The 24,108-nt window shown below is 43.5% G+C and overlaps 1 protein-coding gene across 7 annotated transcripts in view; it reads right to left on the bottom strand.

Annotated features, from left to right (window-relative positions):
- Window positions 1-13,136: 13,136 nt before the first annotated feature.
- PPP2R5E (protein phosphatase 2 regulatory subunit B'epsilon) overlaps window positions 13,137-24,108 on the bottom strand; it is an 89,910-nt gene continuing 78,938 nt past the window's right edge. For 3 of the 7 annotated variants that reach the window (XM_060271392.2, XM_035104404.3, XM_035104412.3), the window contains exons 11-15: window positions 23,117-23,236; window positions 21,868-21,995; window positions 18,405-18,506; window positions 17,072-17,215; window positions 13,137-15,113 (exon numbers count right to left, since the gene is read on the bottom strand). In XM_060271392.2, coding sequence (XP_060127375.1) covers window positions 15,014-15,113; window positions 17,072-17,215; window positions 18,405-18,506; window positions 21,868-21,995; window positions 23,117-23,236 — 594 coding nt within the window. In that variant the 3' untranslated portion in view covers window positions 13,137-15,013. The remainder of the gene's footprint in view (window positions 15,114-17,071; window positions 17,216-18,404; window positions 18,507-21,867; window positions 21,996-23,116; window positions 23,237-24,108) is intronic. The other 4 variants (XM_060271402.2, XM_088673975.1, XM_088673987.1 and 1 more) reach the window with 2 other exon arrangements.

Below are 24,108 nucleotides of genomic sequence, written 5' to 3'. Positions count from 1 at the left end.
GTTGTTTTTCCCCCCTCTCCCTAACATCACCCGAGTGGAACAAAAGGGACCATCTTGGTGGGGCTGCAGGATCGTGGCAAGGAAAAAATGAGCAGGCCACTGGATCTCCTCCCCTCCCTCCCCCCCGCTCCTTCGTGGCACTTTCCACCCCTTGGCATTCAGAATGGTGCAAAGTCAGCCTCCCAGGTATCCGTTATCCCAGGAAAAGCAAGAGCTGAGCCAAACGCACAATAAGGAGAGGACCCGCCAACAAAAGCTTGAGTTAAATTTCACTGCCATAGCTCCTTTGTTGTGGGAGTATGGGGGGGGGGGGGCGGCACGCACATTTCCTAGTTCCGTGCAGTGATTATTGCAAGGTGTGTAACCATGTAAACTTTGTAAATCGCTAAGGAGTCAGCTGGCCCTTGGTTTTCTGTAAGCATTAACACTGCAAATGTAAAGGAAGAAGAAGAAATGAAAGCAAGAAAACGGTGCTATATTTTTGGGAAGTTTGCTGGCAATAAATGTGCATATTAGGCAAAATTGCACACCAAACCATGAATATTCTCTCTCTCTCTCTCTCTCTCTCTCTGTGTGTGTGTGTGTGTGTGTGTGTGTGTGTGTGTGTGTGTGTGTGTGAGAGAGAGAGAGAGAGAGAGAGAGAGAGAGAGAGAGAGAGAGAGAGAACTACTGATGAAATTCTCATGAGGAATTTCATAGAAACCTAGGAAGTTGCCTTCTATTGAGGCAGACCGTTTGTCCATCTAGCTCCATACTGTCTGCACTGACTGGCAGCTGCTGCCCAGCATTTCAGGCAGGGGGCATTCACAGGCCCACCTGGAGATTCCATGGAATACTGAACTTGCAAAGCAGATGCTCTGCCAATGAGCAAAGGCCGTTCCCTATAACTCGGAGAAAGGGCATTTGAGAGAGAGAGAGAGAGAGAGAGAGAGAGAGAGAGAGAGAGAGAGAGAGAGAGAGAGAGAGAGAGAAGAGAGCGCTGATGTGGAAATGTGGCTAACTCAAGTTAGATTGGGAAACCAATAAGTTAAGGGAGAAACAAAATTGGCCTGTTCATCCTTCTATAAGGTAAAGGTAAAAGGACCCCTGACCATTAGGTCCAGTCGTGACTGAGTCTGGGGTTGCGGCACTCATCTCGCGTTATTGGCCAAGGGAGCCAGCGTACAGCTTCCAGGTCATGTGGCCAGCATGACAAAGCCGCTTCTGGCGAACCAGAGCAGCGCACGGAAACGCCGTTTACCTTCCCGCTTGGAGCGGTACCTATTTATCTACTTGCACTTTGTGCTTTCGAACTGCTAGGTGGGCAGGAGCAGGGACCGAGCAACGGGAGCTCACCCCGTCGCGGGGATTCGAACCGCCGACCTTCTGGTTGGCAAGTCCTAGGCTCTGTGGTTTAACCCACAGCGCCACCCACATCCCTGCATCCTTCTGTCTCTTGGAGACATATCTATGTCAAGGTAAAAGGCAATATGAAATGAAAGTTCTACTTGTTTTTCCCGTATAGTCAATCAGGCGTCGTCTGTTGTGTCCTGAGGCATATATAGTTCAGAAAAGGGTCACGCAAGACAACTAGATCAATGTCTACCAAAGTGTAGAAAGTCAAGGGAGAAGTCCCCCGTTTCCATCCATTCATATAAACTATGGAAAAAGCTGCTCTCTCTCTCTCTCTCTCTCTCTCTCTCTCTCTCTTTGCGCACATGCATGCACACAGAAACACCTTGAATTGATTCTCTCCCCCCATATATTTTTTAAAGTCGCTGTTTACAAATGTTGCCCTGGCAACGGTGATGCTGAATGGCAGCCGTGTTGCCTTGTGAGACATGACACATCTCCCCAAACACCAGCTTGTCCCTTGCCCTCCTGGCAGATGCTCATCTCACCTTCGAGGGCCTCCCAGCCAGACGACCCACCGCTGCCACCTCACTCCTTGCACCACTTGGGTGGTTGACTAGCACCAACAGGATTAACTCTTAAGTTATAAACCGAATGGTCCCTGCTGTTACATTTCCTGCAGATTCAAAATTACAAAATTACACCATCAGTCAGAAAGCTATCTATTCCAGCCTCTGGTCCAAATGCTCATGGTAAAGAGAACATCTGGAATTGTTTAACTAGTCCAGTGGTTTGTCATGGAATTCTACTCAATACCGATCCAGAGCAGATTCCAATGTATAGTTAGCAAAATAAAAACTTAAACAAGTTGCAGGGATTCCCCAAAATTAATATTTCATCAAGCAGAGCTTTACAGTACTGCTACTGAAGGCAAATGGTCACAAATCCAATACAGGATTAGCACTGTCCATAAGAGATCCAGTTGCAGCAGACTTAACTTAAACTTGAAATAACTTATAATAAGTCTGAATCTTAACACTAAGCATACTATGGACAGAACACCACACCAGAAGAAAAAGAAAAGAGAAAGTGAAACCCAGGCTCCTTCTGGCCTGACTTTTATAGTCAGCATGACCTTGACAGAAGAGATAACAGAACCAGGGCCGGCCCTATGGCCAGGCTGGGTGGCCTGTCCGCTGGCCGGCCAGTCCGCCGTGCAGCTGTTCAACAGTGGAAATTGCTGCCAAGGAGTGTGGTGGAGTCTCCTTCTTTGGAGGTCTTTAAGCAGAGGCTTGACAGGCATATGTCAAGAATGCTTTGATGGTGTTTCCTGCTTGGCACGGGGTTGGACTGGATGGCCCTTGAAATCTCTTCCAACTCTATGATTCTATGATTCTATGAACTTGGGTCATTATGCCACATATGAATCTACTTCTGCATAAGTAAGGCATGACCCATGCCAATCACCTGGGAATTTACTGCCATTTTTATGGATCAGGACCGTCTCATCTTTTAAATACAGAAACAGAGAAGCACACGCCCATTGTAATTTCTTTGAGAAACTCCTATATTCCACCTTGCTTTCTATTTCTTGTGCAAAGGCTCATATGACAATGAAACGGACTGAATCCCATAATCCCTTCCCTCTGGCTCAGAGACTGAATTTGAAGCTTTACAACCATAGAGACTCTATATCTTATGTCATCATTGGGTGGTTTGATTTTCCTATTGTTCCTGACCAGCAGGCTGGAAAAGAAAACCTCATTCCGACATGCTACTACATCCTTTTAAAAAACTAAAAATAAAAAAATGTTTCCAAGATTGCAAACTTTATTTATCACCAAGGCAATCAAAAAAAGCTTTTGGGGAGGGGTGGGAAGCTGCCTGCCTCCCTGCTCCAAGAGGAGAGACAGTTGCAAGAAGTCAGAGTGGTTCCCTTAGCCTAAAATGCATGCAAAGAATGTGCTCGTGAACGAAACACAAGTTATAGTTGGGAATGAAACTAATTCAACATTTGTGCAATTAACGCTGGTCACCTGTTCAAAGAAATCTCAGTAGTTTCATCCAACGGGTTTTAAGTGTTTAAATCTGCCTAAAATGGCATACAGCTAAAACAATAGTTTTAACCAAAGGGAGAAGCAGCATACCTGGACTTATAGAATCGGAAGTAACCACAAAGGTTGACTAGTCCAACTTCCTGCAATGCAGGGATCACAGCTAAAGATGAGCACAGATGGCCGTCCAACCTCTCTTTAAAAGCCTGCAATGAAGGAGAGCCCATTACATTCTAAGGTGGTCCGTTCCACTCTTAAACAGCTCTCACCTTCAGAAAGTTTTTTTCTGGTGTTTAGTCGGAATCTCCTTTCTTGTAACTTGAAGCCATTGGTTCAGGTCCTACCATCCAGAGCAGGAGAAAACAAGCTTGTTCCCTCTTCCATGGGATATTTGAAGAGGGCTATTGTATCTCCTCTCAGTCTCCTCTTTTCCAGGCTAAACATACCCAGCTCCTTCAACGGTTCCTCCTAAGGTTTGGTTTCCAGACCCTTGATCGTCTTGGTCGCCCTCCTCTGCAAACCTTCCAGCATCTCAGTATCCATCTTCTTTTAAATAGATGGTTACATTTTTAAAACGTGTCTGGGAGGTTTGGATCAGAAGATGTTGGGGTGGCTTCCATCTCCGAGGTTTCTAGGATTTCAGACAGGGAGTCTTTTCCAGCCCTGCCTGCAGGCGTCAGGAATCGAACCCATGACCCTCTGCGTGCAAAGCATCCCCCCTACCCCTGAGCTGCAACTCATCTCCAGCCAATAACGAGCAGCATAAGAATTCCAAGGCAAGGGTGCCCCATTCATAAAATGGATTTTATGAGCCCTGGTACCTGCTGAAAGAACAGCTCAATTAGGCTCTCCTGTCCCTGACCTCTTCCCTGCCCCACCTGGTCATGATAAAAAGTACTATTTAACTTTAAAGAATTGGTGACGGGGTCTACTGCTTTCCTCTTCCCTCCATTGTCCTGTTACCTTTTATGTTGCGTATTTATTTTTTAGGGTTGTCTGCCTGTAGGCAGGGACTCTTGTTTCAATGTATTGCACATGAGCTGGTTTGAGAGACTTTTCGGCTGAGGAGTGGGGTAAAAAGGTAAATGCATCAGTACATACATGCATAGTGCCTTGCTAACTGCCACCTGGAACTGCTGTTTGCACAGGTTGGTTTGACCTTCAACCTGCAGGTATATCGCCACCCATATCCTGCCCAGGTGGAAAAGAGGAGAGTTGTTTTGTGATGAACAATAGAATGTATTTTCTTTCCTTCTTTCTCTTTCTTTCTTTCTTTCTTTTATTTATTTATTTATTTATTTATTTATTTCCTTTATTCTTTCCTTCTTCTTCTTCTTCCTCCTCCTCCTCCTCCTCTTCCTCCTCCTCCTCTTCTTCTTCTTCTTCTTCTTCTTCTTCTTCTTCTTCTTCTTCTTCTTCTTCTTCTTCCAATGATAGTTTTACCCAAATTAATCTCTGCTCCTTTTTTGAGTGCAAACTCTTGATTTGTGCCAAAATAAAGTCATTTCTGCTCTTATCAGCTCTTGATCTGTGTTCAATTCCAACGGAACTCAAAAGGGTTCACAACCGAGGCCATTGTGAAATTGATCCGGTTTTCCCCTTTCAGTTAATTAATCAGAACTGAGTCAAGTAGTTCCTGCTTATGTTTCCAGTAAATGCGATGCTATTTCTCAAAAGAAACGTTTCCAACTTATTTTCATTGGCATCAAACTTTGTCACGCGGAGAAGCTCCTTCTGGAAAAAGCCATGCCCCAAAAAGACTAAAGCGGGAGAGGTGGATTTTCCGGGGCCATTGAGTTGGGAAGGATTTGCTGAGGGCAATTAAAGGAAGGGCAGGGTCAGAGGAGGTCAAGGCCTGGAACAATAGCGATACTGCAGCATTATAGGCCAGCTCCTTTCTGACATCTTAAAATATTGCCAGCATGGCTAAACCTTCTGGTGTCTGGCATCTTTTCGATGGCAGGCAACACCTATGGGGGAGTGCTGGACCAGAACCTGAGAGACCAAGGGTCCAGTCCCCACTCATCCATGAAACTCATTGGGTGACCCTGAGCCAGTCGCTTCCTCTCCACCTAACCTACCTTGCAGGGTTGTTGGGAAGATGAAACAAGGAGTGGGGGAAATCATGCATACCATCTTGAGTTCTTTGAAGGAAATGCAGAATACAAATGCATTCATTCATTTGTTCGTTTTGAATTTATTTAAGTTATAAATTGCTTAAAGGCCTCTGCATTTCAGTAGGCCCTTTAAGGAAGTGTGCTGTTCTTATTAGTTTTAACTGCACTTTTTGTAATTGTTTACGTATGCAGCTAAGAATCTAAGATAATTAAGAGGGGTATGTTGTTGTTGTTTAGTCGTTTAGTCGTGTCCGATTCTTCGTGACCCCATGGACCATAGCACGCCAGGCACTCCTGTCTTCCACTGCCTCCCGCAGTTTGGTCACTGTCCCCTTCTCCTAGTGCCCTCAATCTTTCCCAACATCAGGGTCATCAAAAGGGGTATAGATGGCTTAAATATACAAAAACAGAACCATAGTAATTTAGGTAACTCCTATACCATACCTTTAAAGCACATAAAGGTAAAGGTAAAGGGACCCCTGACCATTAGGTCCGTTGTGACCGACTCTGGGGTTGCGGCGCTCATCTCGCATTATTGGCCGAGGGAGCCATGCGTACAGCTTCCAGGTCATGTGGCCTGCATGACTAAGCCGCTTCTGGCAAACCAGAGCAGCACATGGAAACGCCATTTACCTTCCCGCTTTAGTGGTACCTATTTATCTACTTGCACTTTGACGTGCTTTCGAACTGCTAGGTTGGCAGGAGCTGGGACCCCTTCGCAGGGATTCGAACCTCCGACCTTCTGATCAGCAAGCCCTAGGCTCTGTGGTTTAACCCACAGCGCCACCTGGGCACATAGCTTCCCCCAAAAAAGATTCCTGGGAACAGTGGTTTACCCAGCGTAAAGCTACAATTTCCAGCACCCTTGGCAAACTAAGGTTCCCAGGATTTTAAGGGGGAAGTTATGTGCTTTAAATGCCTTTTAAATGCATGGGTGTGGCCTTAGAGATGGAAGAGACCTCAATGTCTTCTAGCTCAATCCTCCCAGATAGCTTAAAAAGATGTATCATCTACCTAAAAGAAGAAAGATATTGACAAACTAGAAGGTGCACAGAGAAGGGCAACCAAGATGATCAAGGGTCTGGAAATCAAGTCTCACAAAGAACGGTTGAAACAAGATGCTGCTGGAAGGAATTTTTTTTTTATCTTGTTTCGACTACGTCACACCAACACGGCTACTTACCGTACCTGTAAGAAGAACGGTTGAGTAACTTGGGGTGTTTAGCCTGGATAAGAGGAGACAGAGAGGTGATCTGATAGGCACCGTCAAATTTCTGAAGGGCTGTCACATAGAAGACGACGCAAACCTGTTTTCTGCTGCTCCAGAGGGTAGGATTCAACCCCTGCATTCAAATTACAAGAAAGCAGATTCCGACTAAACATTTGTAATAACTTTCTGACGGTTAAGAGCTGCTCAACAGCAGAACGGTCTCCCTCAGGAGGTGGTAGACTCTCCTTCCTTGGAGGTTTTTAAAGAGAGGTTGGATTGACATCTGTTAGGGCCTTCTCGGTGGTGGCGCCCGCCCCGTGGAACACCCTCCCATCAGATGTCAAAGAGAAAAACAGCTACCAGATTTTTAGAAGACATCTGAAGGCAGCCCTGTTTAGGGAGGCTTTTAATGTTTAATAGATTATTTTATTTCATTTCTCTGTTGGAAGCCACCCAGAGTGGCTGGGGAAACCCAGCCAGATGGGCGGGGTATAAATAAATTATTATTATTATTATTATTATTATTATTATTATTATTATTATTATTTAGCTGATAATTCCTGCATTGCAGGGGGGTTGGACTGGTTGACCACTGAGTTCCCTTCCAGTTCTACAATTCTATCATCCAGTTTGTGTGGACAGAAAAAAGAATCACGAGGCGGCCGCTCGTTATGACCTGTGCAGACTGCGTCCGCTAAGCTTAATGGAACAGCATTCAAGCTGCCATTGTGAACAGGTGGCAAAATGTATCTGTTTGGCTTAATTGCCAGGGAAAACAGAAGTTTGCAACTAAGCCATTGAGAGGGATTCCTGCTCTCCCTTTTAGTCGGCTCTGAATTCGTTACTAGGGCAAGAAATCCAGTCGGTTGCATCATGGTCGGAAAACTTACGCAAGGGTGTGGGTGAGCCTGAGCTGGAGGGGGATACTTCCATTTAAAAAAAAGAAAAATCTCGTTTATTTTTAAAGCCATATCTCCACCCCTGCCCTCCGTTCCTCGCCCTACTGTGAATGGATCATTCCTTTTAGCGAAGCCTGAAACTACCCAAAACGTTTATGAGACCCTACCCTACCCTACCCAAAGAGTTTATGAGACCCTGAGACCCTACCTGCCTGCAGACTGTCTAGCCAGAGTGGTGCATGCTCTAGTTATCTCCCGCTTGGACTACTGCAATGCGCTCTACGTGGGGCTACCTTTGAAGGTGACTCGGAAACTACAACTAATCCAGAACGCGGCAGCTAGACTGGTGACTGGGAGCGGCCGCCGAGACCACATAACACCGGTCTTGAAAGATCTACATTGGCTCCCAGTACGTTTCCGAGCACAATTCAAAGTGTTGGTGCTGACCTTTAAAGCCCTAAACGGCCTCGGTCCAGTATACCTGAAGGAGCGTCTCCACCCCCATCGTTCTGCCTGGACACTGAGGTCCAGCTCCGAGGGCCTTCTGGCGGTTCCCTCGTTGCGAGAAGCCAAGTTGCAGGGAACTAGGCAGAGGGCCTTCTCGGTGGTGGCGCCTGCCCTGTGGAACGCCCTCCCAACAGATGTCAAAGAGGAAAACAACTACCAGACTTTTAGAAGACATCTGAAGGCAGCCCTGTTCAGGGAGGCTTTTAATGTTTAATAGATTATTGTGTTTTATTCTTCTGTTGGAAGCCGCCCAGAGTGGATGGGGAGACCCGGCCAGATGGGCGGGGTATAAATAATAAATTGTTGTTGTTGTTGTTGTTGTTGTTGTTATTTCGTGTCTGGGATGGAGGCGATTCATCTAAGGCTTCACCGTTGGTGCCGGTCCTATCCTTAGACAGTATAAGTATCTGTAGAGCTGGCCCACCTATGGGGCTGGGTGAGGTGGCTGCCTCAGGCGGCACCCCGCAAAGGGCATCACCCCGTTTCTGATACCCACATTTGTCGGTGGCCTCTAGCGGCAAAGCTCTGCAGAATGCCTCCCCTCAGGCCAAGTTGGAGAGGCAGAAGGTTTACCGTCACCCTGACTGCTGGGGGGGGAGCGGGTTTGGGGCCATTCCTGAACTTGCTTGGTTCTGTGCGGGTTTTCAGAACACCAATGAGATCCGGATGGGCCCTGACAAAGCTGAGTGCTCTTTAATGGTGCATTATTTCTAAAGGAGGAGCAAGCGACCTGCGTTGACTGGATTTCAGAAAGAGAACAGTGTTTCCTTTGTCCTGCCGAGGAGAACCATTAGTTCAGCGATCATCGGCACTTGGAATCTACTCTGAAATCACAGGCCATGTGCGAATCAATTATTGTCTAATGACAGGCATGTGCAAAGGATGTCAAAATATCGTCTTTGTGTCTGTGAGATAATCTGTGAACTAATTAGCGCTGTCTGAATTCCACGTTTCCTTCTCACTGAACCAAGCCAGGAAGGACAATTCTTAGAAATCAGGATGAAACCTTTCCCCAAAGAATTGTCCTCTTCGGCAAAGGGTGGTGAACTTGTGGCCCTCCCCATGTTTTTGGATGACAACTTCCGACAGCATGTCCAACAATATCTGGAGATCCGTAGATTCTCCATTCCTGAAATAATTTCCTTCTTGTTGTGGTTAATTTATATGCCACTTAGCTGCCAAAATGGCTTCTAAGCGGTTTCCAAAACTAGGGACGTATCCAAACCATTCATTTAAGGCCCTTTTAGGCCATGGCTTCCCCTAAAGATGTATAGAGTTCTGGGAGTTGTTCAAATAAAAGGATGTCATATAGAAGAGGGCGAAAGGTTGTTTTCTGCTGCTCCAGAGAAGCGGACACAGAGCAAGGGATTCAAGCTACAAGAAAGAAGATTCCACCTAAACATTAGGAAGAAGTTCCTGACAGTAAGAGCTGTTCGGCAGTGGAATTTACTACCAAGGAGTGTGGTGGAGTCTCCTTCTTTGGAGGTCTTTAAGCAGAGGCTTGACAGGTATATGTCAAGAATGCTTTGATGGTGTTTCCTGCTTGGCAGGAGGTTGGACTGGATGGTCTCTGGACCCTTGTGGTCTCTTCCAACTCTGAGATTCTATTATTCCAAGATATCTGAAAATGGCTATCATATCTTCTCTGGCTAAACATACCCAGCTCCTTCAACTGTTCCTCATCAGGCTAGGTTTCCAGACCCTTCATCATCTTGGTTGCCCTCACCTGTTCCAGCTTGTCAACACCCTTCTTAAATTGTGGTGCCCAGAATTGGACACAGTATTCCAGGTGTGGTCTGACCAAGGCAGAATAGAGCAGGACTATTGGGGGGGGGGGGTGCTCCTGGATCTATCTTTGTCACAAGAGGCCCAGGTAACTGGAGAGACTTCTAGCAGCTTTGGCTTGTAATACTAGTACCATCTCTGGACCCAGATAGCTTGACTGCTGTCATCCATGCAAGGGGAACATCCAGACTGGATTACTGCAATGCACCCTATGTGGGGCTGCCCTTGAGGTTGGTCCAGAAGCTGCAGCTGGTGCCAAATGTGGCAGCTCAAGAAGAGTTGTTTGGATTTGATATCCTGCTTTATCACTACCCGAAGGAGTCTCAAAGCGGCTAACATTCTCCTTTCCCTTCCTCCCCCACAACAGACACCCTGTGAGGTGATTGGGGCTGAGAGACTTCAGAAAAGTGTGACTAGCCCAAGGTCACCCAGCAGCTGCATGTGGAGGAGCGGGGACGCGAACCCGGTTCACCAGATTAGGAATCTACCGCTCTTAACCACTACACCACACTGGCTCAACTGCTCACTGGAGCAGGATATTGCCAACACTTTACCCCGCCGTGGAAACAATTGCACTGGCTGCCAATTAGCTACCAGGCGAAGTTCAAGGTGGTGGTTTAGATTTGTAAAGCAGCTTAGGGTCAGGATACCTGAAAGATTGTCTCACCCCCTTATATCACCACTAGATCACTATGCTTTGCAGGTGGAGGTCTCAGAATGCAAAGGCTTCTCCCTACCCACCAGCAGAGAGCTTGCATGCTTTTTCATATATAGGTGACAGCATTCCTACGGAGAAAATGAGCTTCTGCTGCCCTCTCCTGGCTAAATCATAAAATGCAACCTCATCCTCTATCTACGGTATGTAAGTTAAAAAAAAAAAAAGCAGCAGCAAAGCATGATCCAAACACCCACATGAAGGGCAATCCTTCATAAGGGAGCTGTTTCCAGAGGAAGAACTGTGAAAGGAGAGAGACTTTGCCTACAATCATGAGGTGGCTGGGCTCAATCGATCAAAAGATTATGAGTCCTGGGGTTATTTTTTGGGTTGCTATTTTGTTAACATCGTGGTTTTATAGATTGCGAATGCTGTACTTTGTGAATCCCAGCATATGACCCTTGTTGCAATTGTGCCGTTAGGCTTGTTGGGTTTTTTTTAGTTGCATAGATGGCATTTTATGGATTGCAGTTGTTTAAACTGATGACTTATTGCTCTGTACAATTTGTGCTGTATTTGTTCTATTATGTTATTACAGTGGTACCTCTGGTTACAAACTTCATTCGTTCCAGAAATCCGTTCTTAACCCGAGGTACCACTTTAGCTAATGGGGCCTCCCGCTGCCGCCGTGCGATTTCTGTTCTTATCCTGGGGCAAAGTTCTTAACCCAAGGTACTACTTCCAAGTTAGGGGAGTCTATAACCCTAAGTGTTTGTAACCCAAGGTGTTTGTAACCCAAGATACCACTGTATTTGCCATTTGTAAGCCGCTTTACGGCTCATCTGAATGAGAAGTGATGTAGAATTATTATTTTTAATCAAATCAAAATCTCCCATCAGCCCCAGCGTGCATGGCCAACTGCTAGGGAAGATAGGAGTTGTAGTTCAGCTATACCTGGAGGACCACAGGGCCCCCATGCCTGCAGGCGTAGCCGAAGTGCAGCCCCTCCAGGGGTTACCGGAATACAGCTGCCATCATCCCTGGCCCTTGGGCCTTCCTGGCTGAGTCTGATAGAAGACGGAGTCCAACTGCAGCAGAACATAGGCTACCCTTGGACTTGGGAATCACAGCCAATCTCCTTTATTAAAAAAAAAGCATACAAAAGGCTTTTAAAATGCACGTGTGGCTCCCCCATAATAGTAAGAGATCATGCGGCTGTAAACAAAATTTAAGGTCAGTGCACAGATGCAATGCTGTGTTTCCTGCTATCTCGGCGCCCTCTCAAGCATTTCATGTGTTTTAAAAGGCAGATAAAATATATTGTGTGTGAAAAGTGTTTAGTTTTCCCAGTGTAGGCTGCTTCATTAAAGGCGGGCTGGGCCAGGGCCACCCCAATACGTTTTTGCACCTGAGTCGGAACCACAAAATGACATCCCACTCCCCACCACAGGTCTACATCAGGAACAGAGGAGGAAGGGAAACTGACATTGGGATCTGCTGTCCCTGCGGATGCTGCCGCCTGAGGCAGTCCCCTCACCTTGCCTCATGGGCGTGCCGGCCCTAGATGAGGCCCTGCTTCAACTGCCTCAGTCTGCTCCCAGCTATCTCCCGCCTGACTCTCTTTTTTACTTACATGCACTCCAGGAAGATCAATTGTTGACCCTGGGAGCTGCGTTCTAGTCTCTTTGTTGTGTTTATTCCTTTGCTCAAAGAAAGGCATGAGAAAGGCTGGCTCTCGGGCTGAATTTCCATACCTTCTAAGAAACAGGCCCTGGGCTCATGAAGAGTGTTCAGCACCTAGCTGACTATGGGACAAACGGCCTGGAATGTGTCTCCCGTTGAAAGATGACTGCAAATATCCGGGAGTCATGTGGCCAGCATGTTGCTCCTTTGGGGAAATGGGAAATGACCCGTGAACTTCAAATCCCTCCCCATCTCTTCAAAATAGAGGTAAGGCAGTGTTAACGGAACAGGCACTATATCCACAGCATCTACCCTGACCCAAGCAATCAACTGACCTTCCTTCAAAGATACAGCACTAATGACGCATGTGTGTGTTTTAACACCATCATCATAACATATAACCTTTACACTGCTGCTTCAGTATGGTTTTCACTACTGTAAAATGCTTTTAGTCAGGTGTGTAAAACGTTCTCGTCGAAGCCTATTTTAGGCATGGGATAACTTCAAAAATCTGTAGCAGAAACAAAAGACTGGTCAAAATCAAGGACGTCTAAGGGATATGATTTGTTATAAATTTATTTCATCTTCAGTATTTCAGCTTGCACCTTTTGCTCCAGCACTTTTTTTTTTTAAATAGAACGTTTCACCTACGGCAGCACCTGCCATGTATACATTGAGTCCCAGTCAATGTTCTTAAAAGAGGCTTAGCTTAATCCCATTAAACCATGTTGTGTTTGGTGTTGCATATGACTAGTTTACTTCTGGTTTCCACCCACCCTCCCCCCCCCCCAATGAATTAGCAGTGTCAAGTTTTTACAAAGCTCTTGAGTTTACAATATCCATGTGCAAAGACTCACATGTACAAACTGTGGCCTGATAACCCCAAAACAGTAGTCCATCTGACAGAGAGGGGAATATCCCTGCTCTCTCATTTTTATTTTTATTTTATTTTTTTGGCCTGGAAACAAGAAACCCCCAATTCTACCAAATATTTAAATGGCAGGAAGAAAAATATACAAGCTCGTATTTATACTGTACTTCTATCAATGGCAACAGGTTGTAAATTCATGTTTGCGACTATCACAAAAGACTTATGAACACCAATTCAGCTTTATACTGTAAATACTGCTGGATCAATGGTTTAGGATTATCAATCATTGTTGTCATATGTTGTCTATAACAGTTCAAAAGCATCCTGGAGAAAAATCCTGAAAAACACATACCTTACGGTATATAATAATGTACCTGCATTAGCTAAATATATACTGTACACAAGTCTTATCAGCATTTTATCTACCAAAGATGTGAGATTCCACTTTTAAATACAAAGCAGATAGCCAGTAATGTATATTTATAATACAGCCCTCTCTTTTTTCCATATATTTTTTTTTGCTTTGTTTTTAACCTTAAACAATTTGGTCACAATGCACCTTTGATATAAAATCATTTAAAATTTTATTATTTAATACTCAAGACATTAGGTTTGCCAGAATTGGAATATTCTCTTTCCCCCCACCCTCCCCAATAGTATTTTTTAGAACCACTTTTGGTAACAAATACAGTAATTAGGAAATGAGCACCCAAGTTCAGAATGCTGAAGTATGTTATCCATAATCCATTCCAGCTCAAAACGCAAAGATGTGATGAGAAACAAGAGTTGCAAAAAACCACCACAGAATCTTATTTTTCTTTTTTTGGCTGGAATGTTTAATAAATATTTAGAAAGGTAAGGCAACAACTTCAAACAATCCAACTTGCCTGCTCAACTCCCCACCCCACCCCCATATTAGCTCCATGATGACCATACACGATCAATTTCTTTTAGATGTACTCTTTTTTTATTATTTCCAAATAGCCTAAAGAAAATGTATAGCAATGCAATAATTTATCCTCAGTATTCCTAAGACAAATCTGGCCATTTTATCAACCGTGTACAGTTTAATACTGGTCGGATACTGAAGTCTGCGTTGTTGCCACTGCACACTTTGATAAGGATTGGTGAGGTGAGCTGGGATTCGCAAGCAACTGATTCATTGACAAATCCCAATGCACACCTCCCAAGTCCGTCTATAACCACATTATACTTACTCGTAATGTTCACACTGAAGGAGCACCAAAGCAGGTCTGGTACTCAAAAGTTGCGTATACCAGAACAAACTCTTAGCATTTTAAGGACCTCTCTCTATATATATTTTTTACGGCCCTGATCTGTATAAACATTCAACTCATGAAGATGTGCAAAAAAGGAAAAAAAACAAAAACAAAAAAAATCCAAGTCAAATTACAGCATAGTTATCCGGAGGAGAAAGATGTTACACAAACTCATAAGAAAATGACAATCTTTTTTTCCTCTCTTTTACTATAAATACATTTAACAGTTTAGCAGAAAGACAAGCTAAATTTTAAGATTGTTCACATTTGAAGTTGTATCACTCTCTGCTAATGATAAATAAGGAAGAGGTCCTGACAATGGAATTTGGACATAGCAATTTCGACAGATCTTTTGAAGACTGGTTTAAAGAAGGGTTAAAACAATGATTATTTTTGCAAAGTTCTGAGAAGTCCATCTGTTGTCCAAACTTTGGATTGAAGTTCTTTTTTTTGTTTTGTTTTCCTTTACTTAGAGACAGATATATACAGTGCTGTTGTAATAATGAAACAAATGTGAAATCTACTGTAAAGTTGCACAATACAGAAAACTGTTGCTCCATCTTCTACTACATACATGTGTGACTCCACAGGTTATTTAAATGCTGCTTTGCTTCTTTTTGTTAAGTTGGAATTATTCCATCCCGCCTAAGACCCCGCTTTAGTTCCAAATCCTCCAGTTTCTTCCATAGTTCTTCACGTTCCTTCTCCTTTTTCTTCTCACTGTTAAATTAAAGGGGGGGAGAAACATTAGAGAAAAGTCAGGTTTTCACGAGCCTCATTTCACCTTGCTTCTTACATCATTACAGCTACAGAAAGAAAACGGCACTAGAGATAGAACGATGCACTGGGTTGTCCCAACGTTTTGCATTTTCTCTGAAACCTCTTAAGGCTGCACACATAAAAACCCTGCAACTGAATAGTGCCAGGCATTCACAGGAACAACCCCAAGCTGGTGGTGCCTTGCAACATCCAATGCTACCCAATCTGGCAAGACTTCGGAATCACACCGCTTGCTCTATTTGCCGGCTGGTCTTGTCCTGCACTTACTGGGATTTCTTTATCCAAGTTAATGAAAACCTGCCTTCTAGAGCAAAACAAAGGTAGAATAAAAACAATTACGTACCAAATGCACTACTGCAGACGTTTTGGAGGATAAGGAATTGTGTTCCTGTATTTGAAGCCATTACAAACCCATACTGCCCAATATGTTCCTTCAAATAATATGGAGATGGAAGCCAGTGGAGCTTCATTTGGCAATGCATGTCATCCGTGACGAGTGGTTTTATTTTTTCTTTCTAGTGAACTCATTGAATCTCTTTTTTTAATTATCAGACTGCATCAGTTCTTTAATTTAAAAACATTATTATTCCATTTCTTGTTCTCTCCTTCCCCATACAATCTTATCTTAATCATTATTTGCAGAAAACTGTCCTTAGCTTCTTTCCAATGAAACCACCAATGAAACCACTGGAACTGCAGCCAGACAAGTGACCAAAATTTCAGGTCCAACCTTTCACAAAATAGAAACTGCTACTTAACCTTTATATTTCTCAGGATCATAAACTTAATATGTGCATAACTTTCAAGTTGCCAGAGAGCTAATGAACTATACCCAAGTTTATTATAGTAGTAGTCATAATAAATAATAATAATAATGATTTATTATTTATACCCCACCCATCTGGCTGGGTTTTCCCAGCCACTCTGGACGGCTTCCAGCAAAAGATTAAAAATACATTAAGATACAGCTATTTAACTTTTTAAGAATGCCATATATTGACTTGGCAGGCAATAGATAATGTCACAGTCATCAACTATACATAGTGTACATAGTTAAAAATGGCAAAATTCTGTATGTTAGAACAATCCTGGACTACTATCCTACCATTATTCATTATGGAGGAGGCCCCATTGAAAACAGTAGTGCTTACTCCCTAGCAAAGTGTATCCTCTACTTGAGCAATGCCTTGTCTTTCTTACTGCTGGATTCCAAATAACAGCGCATCGAGTTCTGTGCTAGTGGCCAGGGAGGGCTTTAGGCTTGTGTTTCTCAAACACCCCGCAATGCCGCACAGAAAACCATTTTCGAGACCGAGTGAATGTTCAAAGCTGATCATGGTGTGATATGGGAGCCTGCTGTTCCAAGACAAAAAGGTCGAAAACCATGCCGGAGATTCTCAAGACCTAAAATGAAATAGCTTTCCGGATCCTTGCCTCCAAGATGCCATGATTTTAAAAATGTGTTTCCTGCATGAAGATGGAAGCCTCGGCTTTGATCTTTTGAGGTTACCGTAAACGCCAATACCCACGGCCAGAAACGCAATCAATACTTCACTAATTGTTAGGAGTCTAACCAGTTTCTTGATGAAACTTGCGTAACGTTTGCAAAAAGGTCCACACTACATCCAGACGGCAACATCCCACTGATTCCCTGGTGGTACTGGGAGACTATGTAAGAAGCCTAGCCTAGCTTAAACAAAACATTGACAAATCAAGCATAACTGACTTGCTGTGCGTACAGGCATAAAGTCTATAAAAGCTAAGGGGTACTTGGTACGCCTCTGTTTACATTTCTTTGAGTTTTCTTTTCTTTTTAATGTTAAGCAGAGAGCTGTCAGCCTGGTGATGGAACTGAACAACATTAGGGCCTCCAAGAATGTGTGAGAGGCTATACTAACCTAACAAGGCTTGATGACATACAGTACCCTTCGCTTTGCTTGTGGGAACCCCGAGTCTCACAAAAGGCACGACTTTCACCAAGTCGCAAACTGCCCGGAGTTCCCGAAGTTTCCTCATTAGTTTCACCTGCTGCTTTGGATAAGCTGAAATTTCAGACAAAAGATGATGCACTATAATTGGAGAAGGGTGATTAAGGGAAAGACAGAGAAACATTTTAAACTAAGGTGCAACTAATGATCGTATGGATGGCACTTCTTCTAGATCCAGCAATGTCAAAGCCTTAAATGTATCAAGATATTATGGAGAAGGAAAGCAAGGAAGGCTTGGGGGGGGTCACTTTGCTTAGAGCAGTGGTTCCCAACAGGTGGCCGTGGACCCCCAGGGGTCCGCGAGCTATGCCAGAGGGGTCCGCAATATGCTATTAGAATTAAAAATATATTAAATATATTTTGTATGATAACAGATTTTTTGTTTTGGCCGCTTCCTGCATGAGCAGAGTCTAGCGCAAAACTACAATTAGATGAGGCAGTAGTTCTGCTGTATACCGTTAGGTGGCGCTTTACAAACACTACTGTTTTGCAAAGAGGCAGCACGCGCATTCTACTAACGCTCACCGCCCCAAGATGCTTTGCGCGTGTCGGCTTCATTTGTGCGCTACTGTGCAGGTACCCTGTCTTCTGCATTCCCCTCCCTCCTCCCTGGACTCTTATAAAAAGACTCTTAATTTGGCTCTCACTTTTTAATTTTAGGATTAGGAATTAATGGGGGTCCTTGTCACAATAGCGGCTCGATGAGGGGTCCTCGAGAAAATTTTGTTGGGAACCCCTGGCTTAGAGATTCCAATAAAGGTCAGACGCGAGTTATGAGAGTTAATTGCTGAAAGCTTTCTTGACTCGCAAAGAGTTCCTGTGTGCATTCTGGACACCATCTTCAAAGCAAAGTGAGGGCAAATTGATGAATTTGGGGTTTGTTTGTTTGTTTGTTTTTTATTAAAAAAAAGAGATTTGTTTTATTTTTTGCTACTGAAAATTCTTGATACAATTAAGTCTTTAAGAACATAGAGCCAAAAGAAGTTCTGTGAGGAATGCAAGTTCACAAGCTACGCAATGGGTACTGTATCTCATAAAGGGGAGGAAAAAACAACCATCTATACGTCTTGCGGGGGCCAGGCTAATGAGCATGCGGGGAGGGGAGGAATGAGGCATTGCAATCAATCATGTGTGGGAATTATGCAATTACTGCAAAGTGTTTAAATAAAATAAGAACCAAAACTGAAAACAGCGGGCTTTATGCGCAGCTGACCAAAAAAAAAAAAAGGCTATAGAAAGTTACCGCTGGCGATCTGACTTGTAAGTGGCCGTCAGCTCGTCAAACATGGCGCTGTTCATTTCCATAAATGCCTTCAGCACGTTGTATACTAAAGCCACAATAGCCCTGTGAATCGTGAAAGAAAGAGTCCATTAATTTGCCGTTCAAACGGGACAGATCTTCTCGTGTCAACAACACCATTCTGATTTGACGTATTTGTGTCATAGGAGACATAGCTCTGGCATCATCTAAGGTGTGTCCCCTTCCAGTCTTCCCCAAAGCTATGACGGGTCAATGGAAACAGAATCCCACATCAATCAATGTTGTGCTGGGAAGTGTCAGCAACCACAGCTGAATACAGTGTGTGGGAGCCTTTTCAAATTCTGCAGTGTTTAAATGTAAAAGAAACAGCGGTATGCCAAACTCAAGATGCTATTACTTTGTGGGGAAAGAGCAGAGGGCGCAACTGAAGTTTAGAACTCAAGCTTCGCAGAAACATATGAAAGCAGGGAGAGAATGCAGGAAGGATTTAACACAAAACTTAGCATGGCACCAGAGTAGAATACCCAGGCAGGTGATCCCAACTTTTCCTTTCCTTTCATCTGTGCAGTGTAGTGCGAAGTTCTCCAAGAACTGGGAACCTCAAGATTCTCTCTAGTCAACTCTAGTCTTTGGTTTCAACTATGCAGCTAACAAGCTGGGACAATGGCATAAGAAACCATAAGAAAAAGGACTGGGGGAAAGAAGACTAGAATTAGAAAAGGGTAATCGAATGAGAGAAGCACTAAGGAGGAGCAGAGAACCTCATATTAAATTTACAAAAGGGCTTTCATGTTTACATTTTTCCTTTATTACCCAGTGGAAGCTCAGTGCAATATATGCATGTTACTACATGTCCTGTTAAGGAGACCCAGAAGAAGAAAGTGTAAGAAAATCAGGGACTCATCTCCCATAAGCCCTCTTGAATAAGCTTTTGATGACCTGTCTGTGCACCTCAAGGCTGTCTCCTCCTGCAGACCCCACAGAATACAACAGGGCTTATCAGTGCAGTGCTCTGAAGACTAGGGCAAAAGTAAATCGTATTAAGGTTTTGTCGGGAGGATATTGCTGTAAAGTGGCAAAGTTGTAGCTGCAGAGCAGCAAAAGGCACCTTTTAAAAATACGGGGTGCACATCTCTGCGGCGCAACAGTTCAGTGCATCTGGCTGCTGACCAGAAGGTTGGCGGTTCAGGCCCCCCCAGGGACAGCTGTGGGCCAGGAGTCCTGCATTGCAGGTGGTTGGACTAGATGACCCTCAGGTGTTCCTTCCAACTCTTGATTCTATGATAGATTCTGCGTTGCTCTTTCCTAACTGATGCTTAGTACAGCCTTTGTTTCAAATTTCCTGATGCACAAAGCACTAGTGACATCAACAACACTCAACTGTGACACAACCCTCCACGCAACCGATCTGAGGAAGCACAGTAAACCAACCTCCCTGCTCCCAGTGAACTGCAAATTCTTCTCATTCTTTTGGCTAGATTTTTATTAATACAGTTCAGTCTTGGGGTGGGGGAATACCAGAATCAGAGCATCTGCCAATATGCTAGCTCAGGATATGGAATGGACTTTGCGCTTCCCCAATTCAATATTTAATATGGACATATCATGCTGGGTGCTACTAACTGGTGCTGCTTGTTTTAGCAGGTTTCTGTGCTGTTTTGAAAAAAATGAAATGATTGTTTGTTTTTGTTTTTATTTAGTTTCAAAATTATATTGTGGCTTAACTGTTGGTATGGCATTGTGAACAGCTTTGTGAAACTTTGTTTGAACAATGATCTGTAAGATTTTTATTTTTATTTTTAAAAAAACAATAATAAACTTTCCGTTTCTGAGAAACGGACCCTTCAAACTGGTGAAATATTTTCCAGGTTCTGCCAGTCTCCGGATAAAATGTTTCTGTTCAAAGATCTGTAATAGTCCAACTTGGAAGGCATCATACTTTTGCTCACAATAGGGCTGTGCATCAAATATCTAGGAAGAGGTTCCAATATCACTTTTCAAGTAAATAGGCCAGATCATAATGAGAGTTGCTTTGGAGAGCCAACCAAATCTCCTCTAATTTCCAAAAGTTTTAACCTTATCTATTTTCCTAAGTGACCATGTACACAACGAGGCAGGGCCACATTCCAACTATGTACAGGGATTTATTATCTCTGTAGTTCCAGAGTTTTCTCCTCTTCTTAACTTCTCTCTCCAATGAACTCAGAGGAGCGTCTGCAAGCTTATTCTATCATAGTGCAAGTACCATCATGCGAAAGGCTGGACTAGATGAATCCCAAACCGGAATTAAGATTGCCGGAAGAAATATCAACATCCTCAGATATGCAGATGACACAACCTTGATGGCAGAAAGTGAGGAGGAATTAAAGAACCTTTTAATGAGGGTGAAAGAGGAGAGTGCAAAATATGGTCTGAAGCTCAACATCAAAAAAACCAAGATCATGGCCACTGGTCCCATCACCTCCTGGCAAATAGAAGGGGAAGAAATGGAGGCAGTGAGAGATTTTACTTTCTTGGGCTCCTTGATCACTGCAGATGGTGACAGCAGTCACAAAATTAAAAGACCCCTGCTTCTTGGGAGAAAAGCAATGACAAACCTAGACAGCATCTTAAAAAGCAGAGACATCACCTTGCCGACAAAGGTCCGTATAGTTAAAGCTATGGTTTTCCCAGTAGTGATGTATGGAAGTGAGAGCTGGACCATAAAGAAGGCTGATCGCCGAAGAATTGATGCTTTTGAATTATGGTGCTGGAGGAGACTCTTGAGAGTCCCATGGACTGCTAGAAGATCAAACCTATCCATTCTTAAGGAAATCAGTCCTGAGTGCTCCCTGGAAGGACAGGTCGTGAAGCTGAGGCTCCAATACTTTGGCCACCTCATGAGAAGAGAAGAATCCTTGGAAAAGACCTTGATGTTGGGAAAGATTGAGGGCACTAGGAGAAGGGGACGACAGAGGACGAGATGGTTGGACAGTGTTCTCAAAGCTACGAACATGAGTTTGACCAAACTGCGGGAGGCAGTGCAAGACAGGAGTGCCTGGCGTGCTCTGGTCCATGGGGTCACGAAGAGTCGGACACGACTAAACGACTAAACAACAACAACAGTGCAAGTACCATACTGTCCGCCATATACCATATACGAGAAACACTGCAACTTTCTCAATTGTATGGTATCCCAGAAACAAGTTTCGTGCATACACTTCAGGTAAATATCCTAAGTGCTTGCAAAAGCACTGCTCTCATTGTGCAACTCTAGAGTCAAGTGCATTTGGTGTCAAGTCTATGCTGTAAAACCCTGCAAGTGGTGAAATGTCAAGACAGGTCAGATAACTAGTATTTCATTGTTTAGAAAACAGCTCTGTGAAAGGTACAAATTTAAGATTTTCTATGTGTTGCAAATATACAATGGGTTTTTTAAAAAAACAAAACAAAGAAAAACACTTACGGGTTCCAGTGTTCTTTGGAAATCCTGTACAGACTGGAAAACATTATGGGAAGTATTACATTGGAATTCTCCTCTATCAAACTCATGATGTATTCATTATTCCAATAGTACAGTGCTCTTTCAGCCACCTTGAAAAAAGGGGGAAATGGTATTCTTTTATTTCCTAGATCAGGTAACAATTCCAGAAAGTACAACCATATTATGCCAGTGCTTTGCCATCTGTACTGTTTTCCAGTTTGTTTATGGGCCCAACTTAAAGTACTGGAATAAACCTTTAAAGCCCTAAACATATTGGGGCCAGCAAGTAAATACACATGTGGTAGTGGTATTCCATTAGGGGAAATCTATTAAGAGGAAACAATATTGCATGACAAGTGGTAGGACAGGGAATAATAATAATTTTTTTAAAAAAAAATTATACCCAGCCCTCCCCGGCCAAAGCCAGGCTCAGAGCAGCTAACATCAAATATATATCATTCGCTGTACCCTCCCAAGTAGTGATACCTTCTTTTATCTAATAATTTTTACAATGGATAAAGTTTATATTTATTGCTTATATTTTAGATTGTATTTTGGATTGTTTTATGTATATATGTGTATGCTGGTCGCGAACCGTAACAATAAATAACTAAAATAACTAACTAACATATTAACATAAAATCAGGCAATCAATTAAAATACATCCTAAAATCAAATCAGAATCAAAGTGAAATCCAATCAGATGGCAGCCCACATATTAGGGTTGGGGACCTTAAATGCCCACCGGCCTAACTGTTTGTACTGATCTTATATGAGCCTGTGAGAAAAGTTGCAGGGCCACTTTCATACAAGTTCTCATAAGGAGAGAGGGGGAGTCAGACTGGACCCCGACCAAAGGCCTGGCGGAACAGCTCCGTCTTGCAGGCCCTGCGGAAAGATGTCAGATCCTGCAAGGCCCTGGTTTCTTGTGTCAGGGCATTCCACCAGGTCGGGGCCATGACCGAAAAGGCCTTGGCTCTGGTCAAGGCCAGTCTAATCTCCTTGAGGCCCGGGACCTCCAAGATGTTATTATTTGTGGACCATAAGGTCCTCCGTGGGACATACCAGGAGAGGCGGTCCCGTAGGTACAAGCGTCCTAGGCGTATAGGGCTTTAAAGGTTATCAGAATCCCCCTCTTCTGAAGTGACTTCCCATATTAAACAAATGGCCCCACGGTTTATATACATGCAACATACAATTTGCTTCTGAGTTTCTGGCTGCCTATACTGACCTGAAAGTGAGGGCTAGACACACACTTAGCTATCTGTTTAAACAAGGGTTCTTGAATTTTGACAAACTGTGAGGGTTCAATCACATCCAATATCTCCTCCAGCTCTCCAAGGAACATGACCTAAAGTGAGAAAGGAAGTATTAAATTCAGAGGTCTTCTGTTTGCATTCGGAAATAAATTTTGAAGGAAGTATTAACTCAGCTTCTAGTTGTGCCAGCAGAGATAATGCACAAGAACAATATACCCTTCATTTGCAGAAACTGGCTGCAATCATGCATATACTTCTTAGGAAGTAAATGGAAAACCCAGCACCATTTATTGGCATAGGAACAAGCGCACTTCAATCAAGTCAGTAAGACTCTACACCAAAATAAACTTCCAAATGTCACAATTAAAGAGCAACATCCAAGCATTTCCAACCGCTCTTAAAAATTTACACTTATTAACAGCTAAGTAGGGTGGGCAGCTTACTTTTTACAGATGGCACTAAGGAGGGTAGCCATTATTTTACTCCTACAAGAATATGCTGCATACAATGGTTGCTAATTGGGCTGCTGTCAACCTTTGTGCAAAGCAATAAACCTATGGCTTCTGAGTAGACAATGACGAATGTCAAAAAAAAATCTGCATCTAAAATCATTTAACAGAATCATTTAACTTTATGATTCCTCAAAGACACCTACATTTTCCATTGTACTACAAAATACTCTTAGGTTACTTGTAAGGTTTCTATCCTACCATTTCTCTAAAGAGCTCAAAACAGCACACATGGCGGGGTCCTCACCATTTTATCCTCTGTGTTGCCCTGTGTGATAGATCGGCCTGAGAGACAATGGTTGACCAAAGGCCACCCAATTAGCTTCATGGCTGAGTGGAGATTTGAACCCGAGCCCCTCTAGTTGAACACTCTAAGCCAGGCATCCCCAAACTGTGGCCCTCCAGATGTTTTGGCCTACAGCTCTGTTGAGATTCTGGTGAACACAGAGTTAAAA

This window comes from Zootoca vivipara, chromosome 1, assembly GCF_965207765.1.
Source record: "Zootoca vivipara chromosome 1, rZooViv2.hap1.1, whole genome shotgun sequence".
In the NCBI taxonomy this organism is placed as follows: Eukaryota; Metazoa; Chordata; class Lepidosauria; order Squamata; family Lacertidae; genus Zootoca; species Zootoca vivipara.
This window is presented reverse-complemented; position numbering and strand designations above follow the sequence as displayed.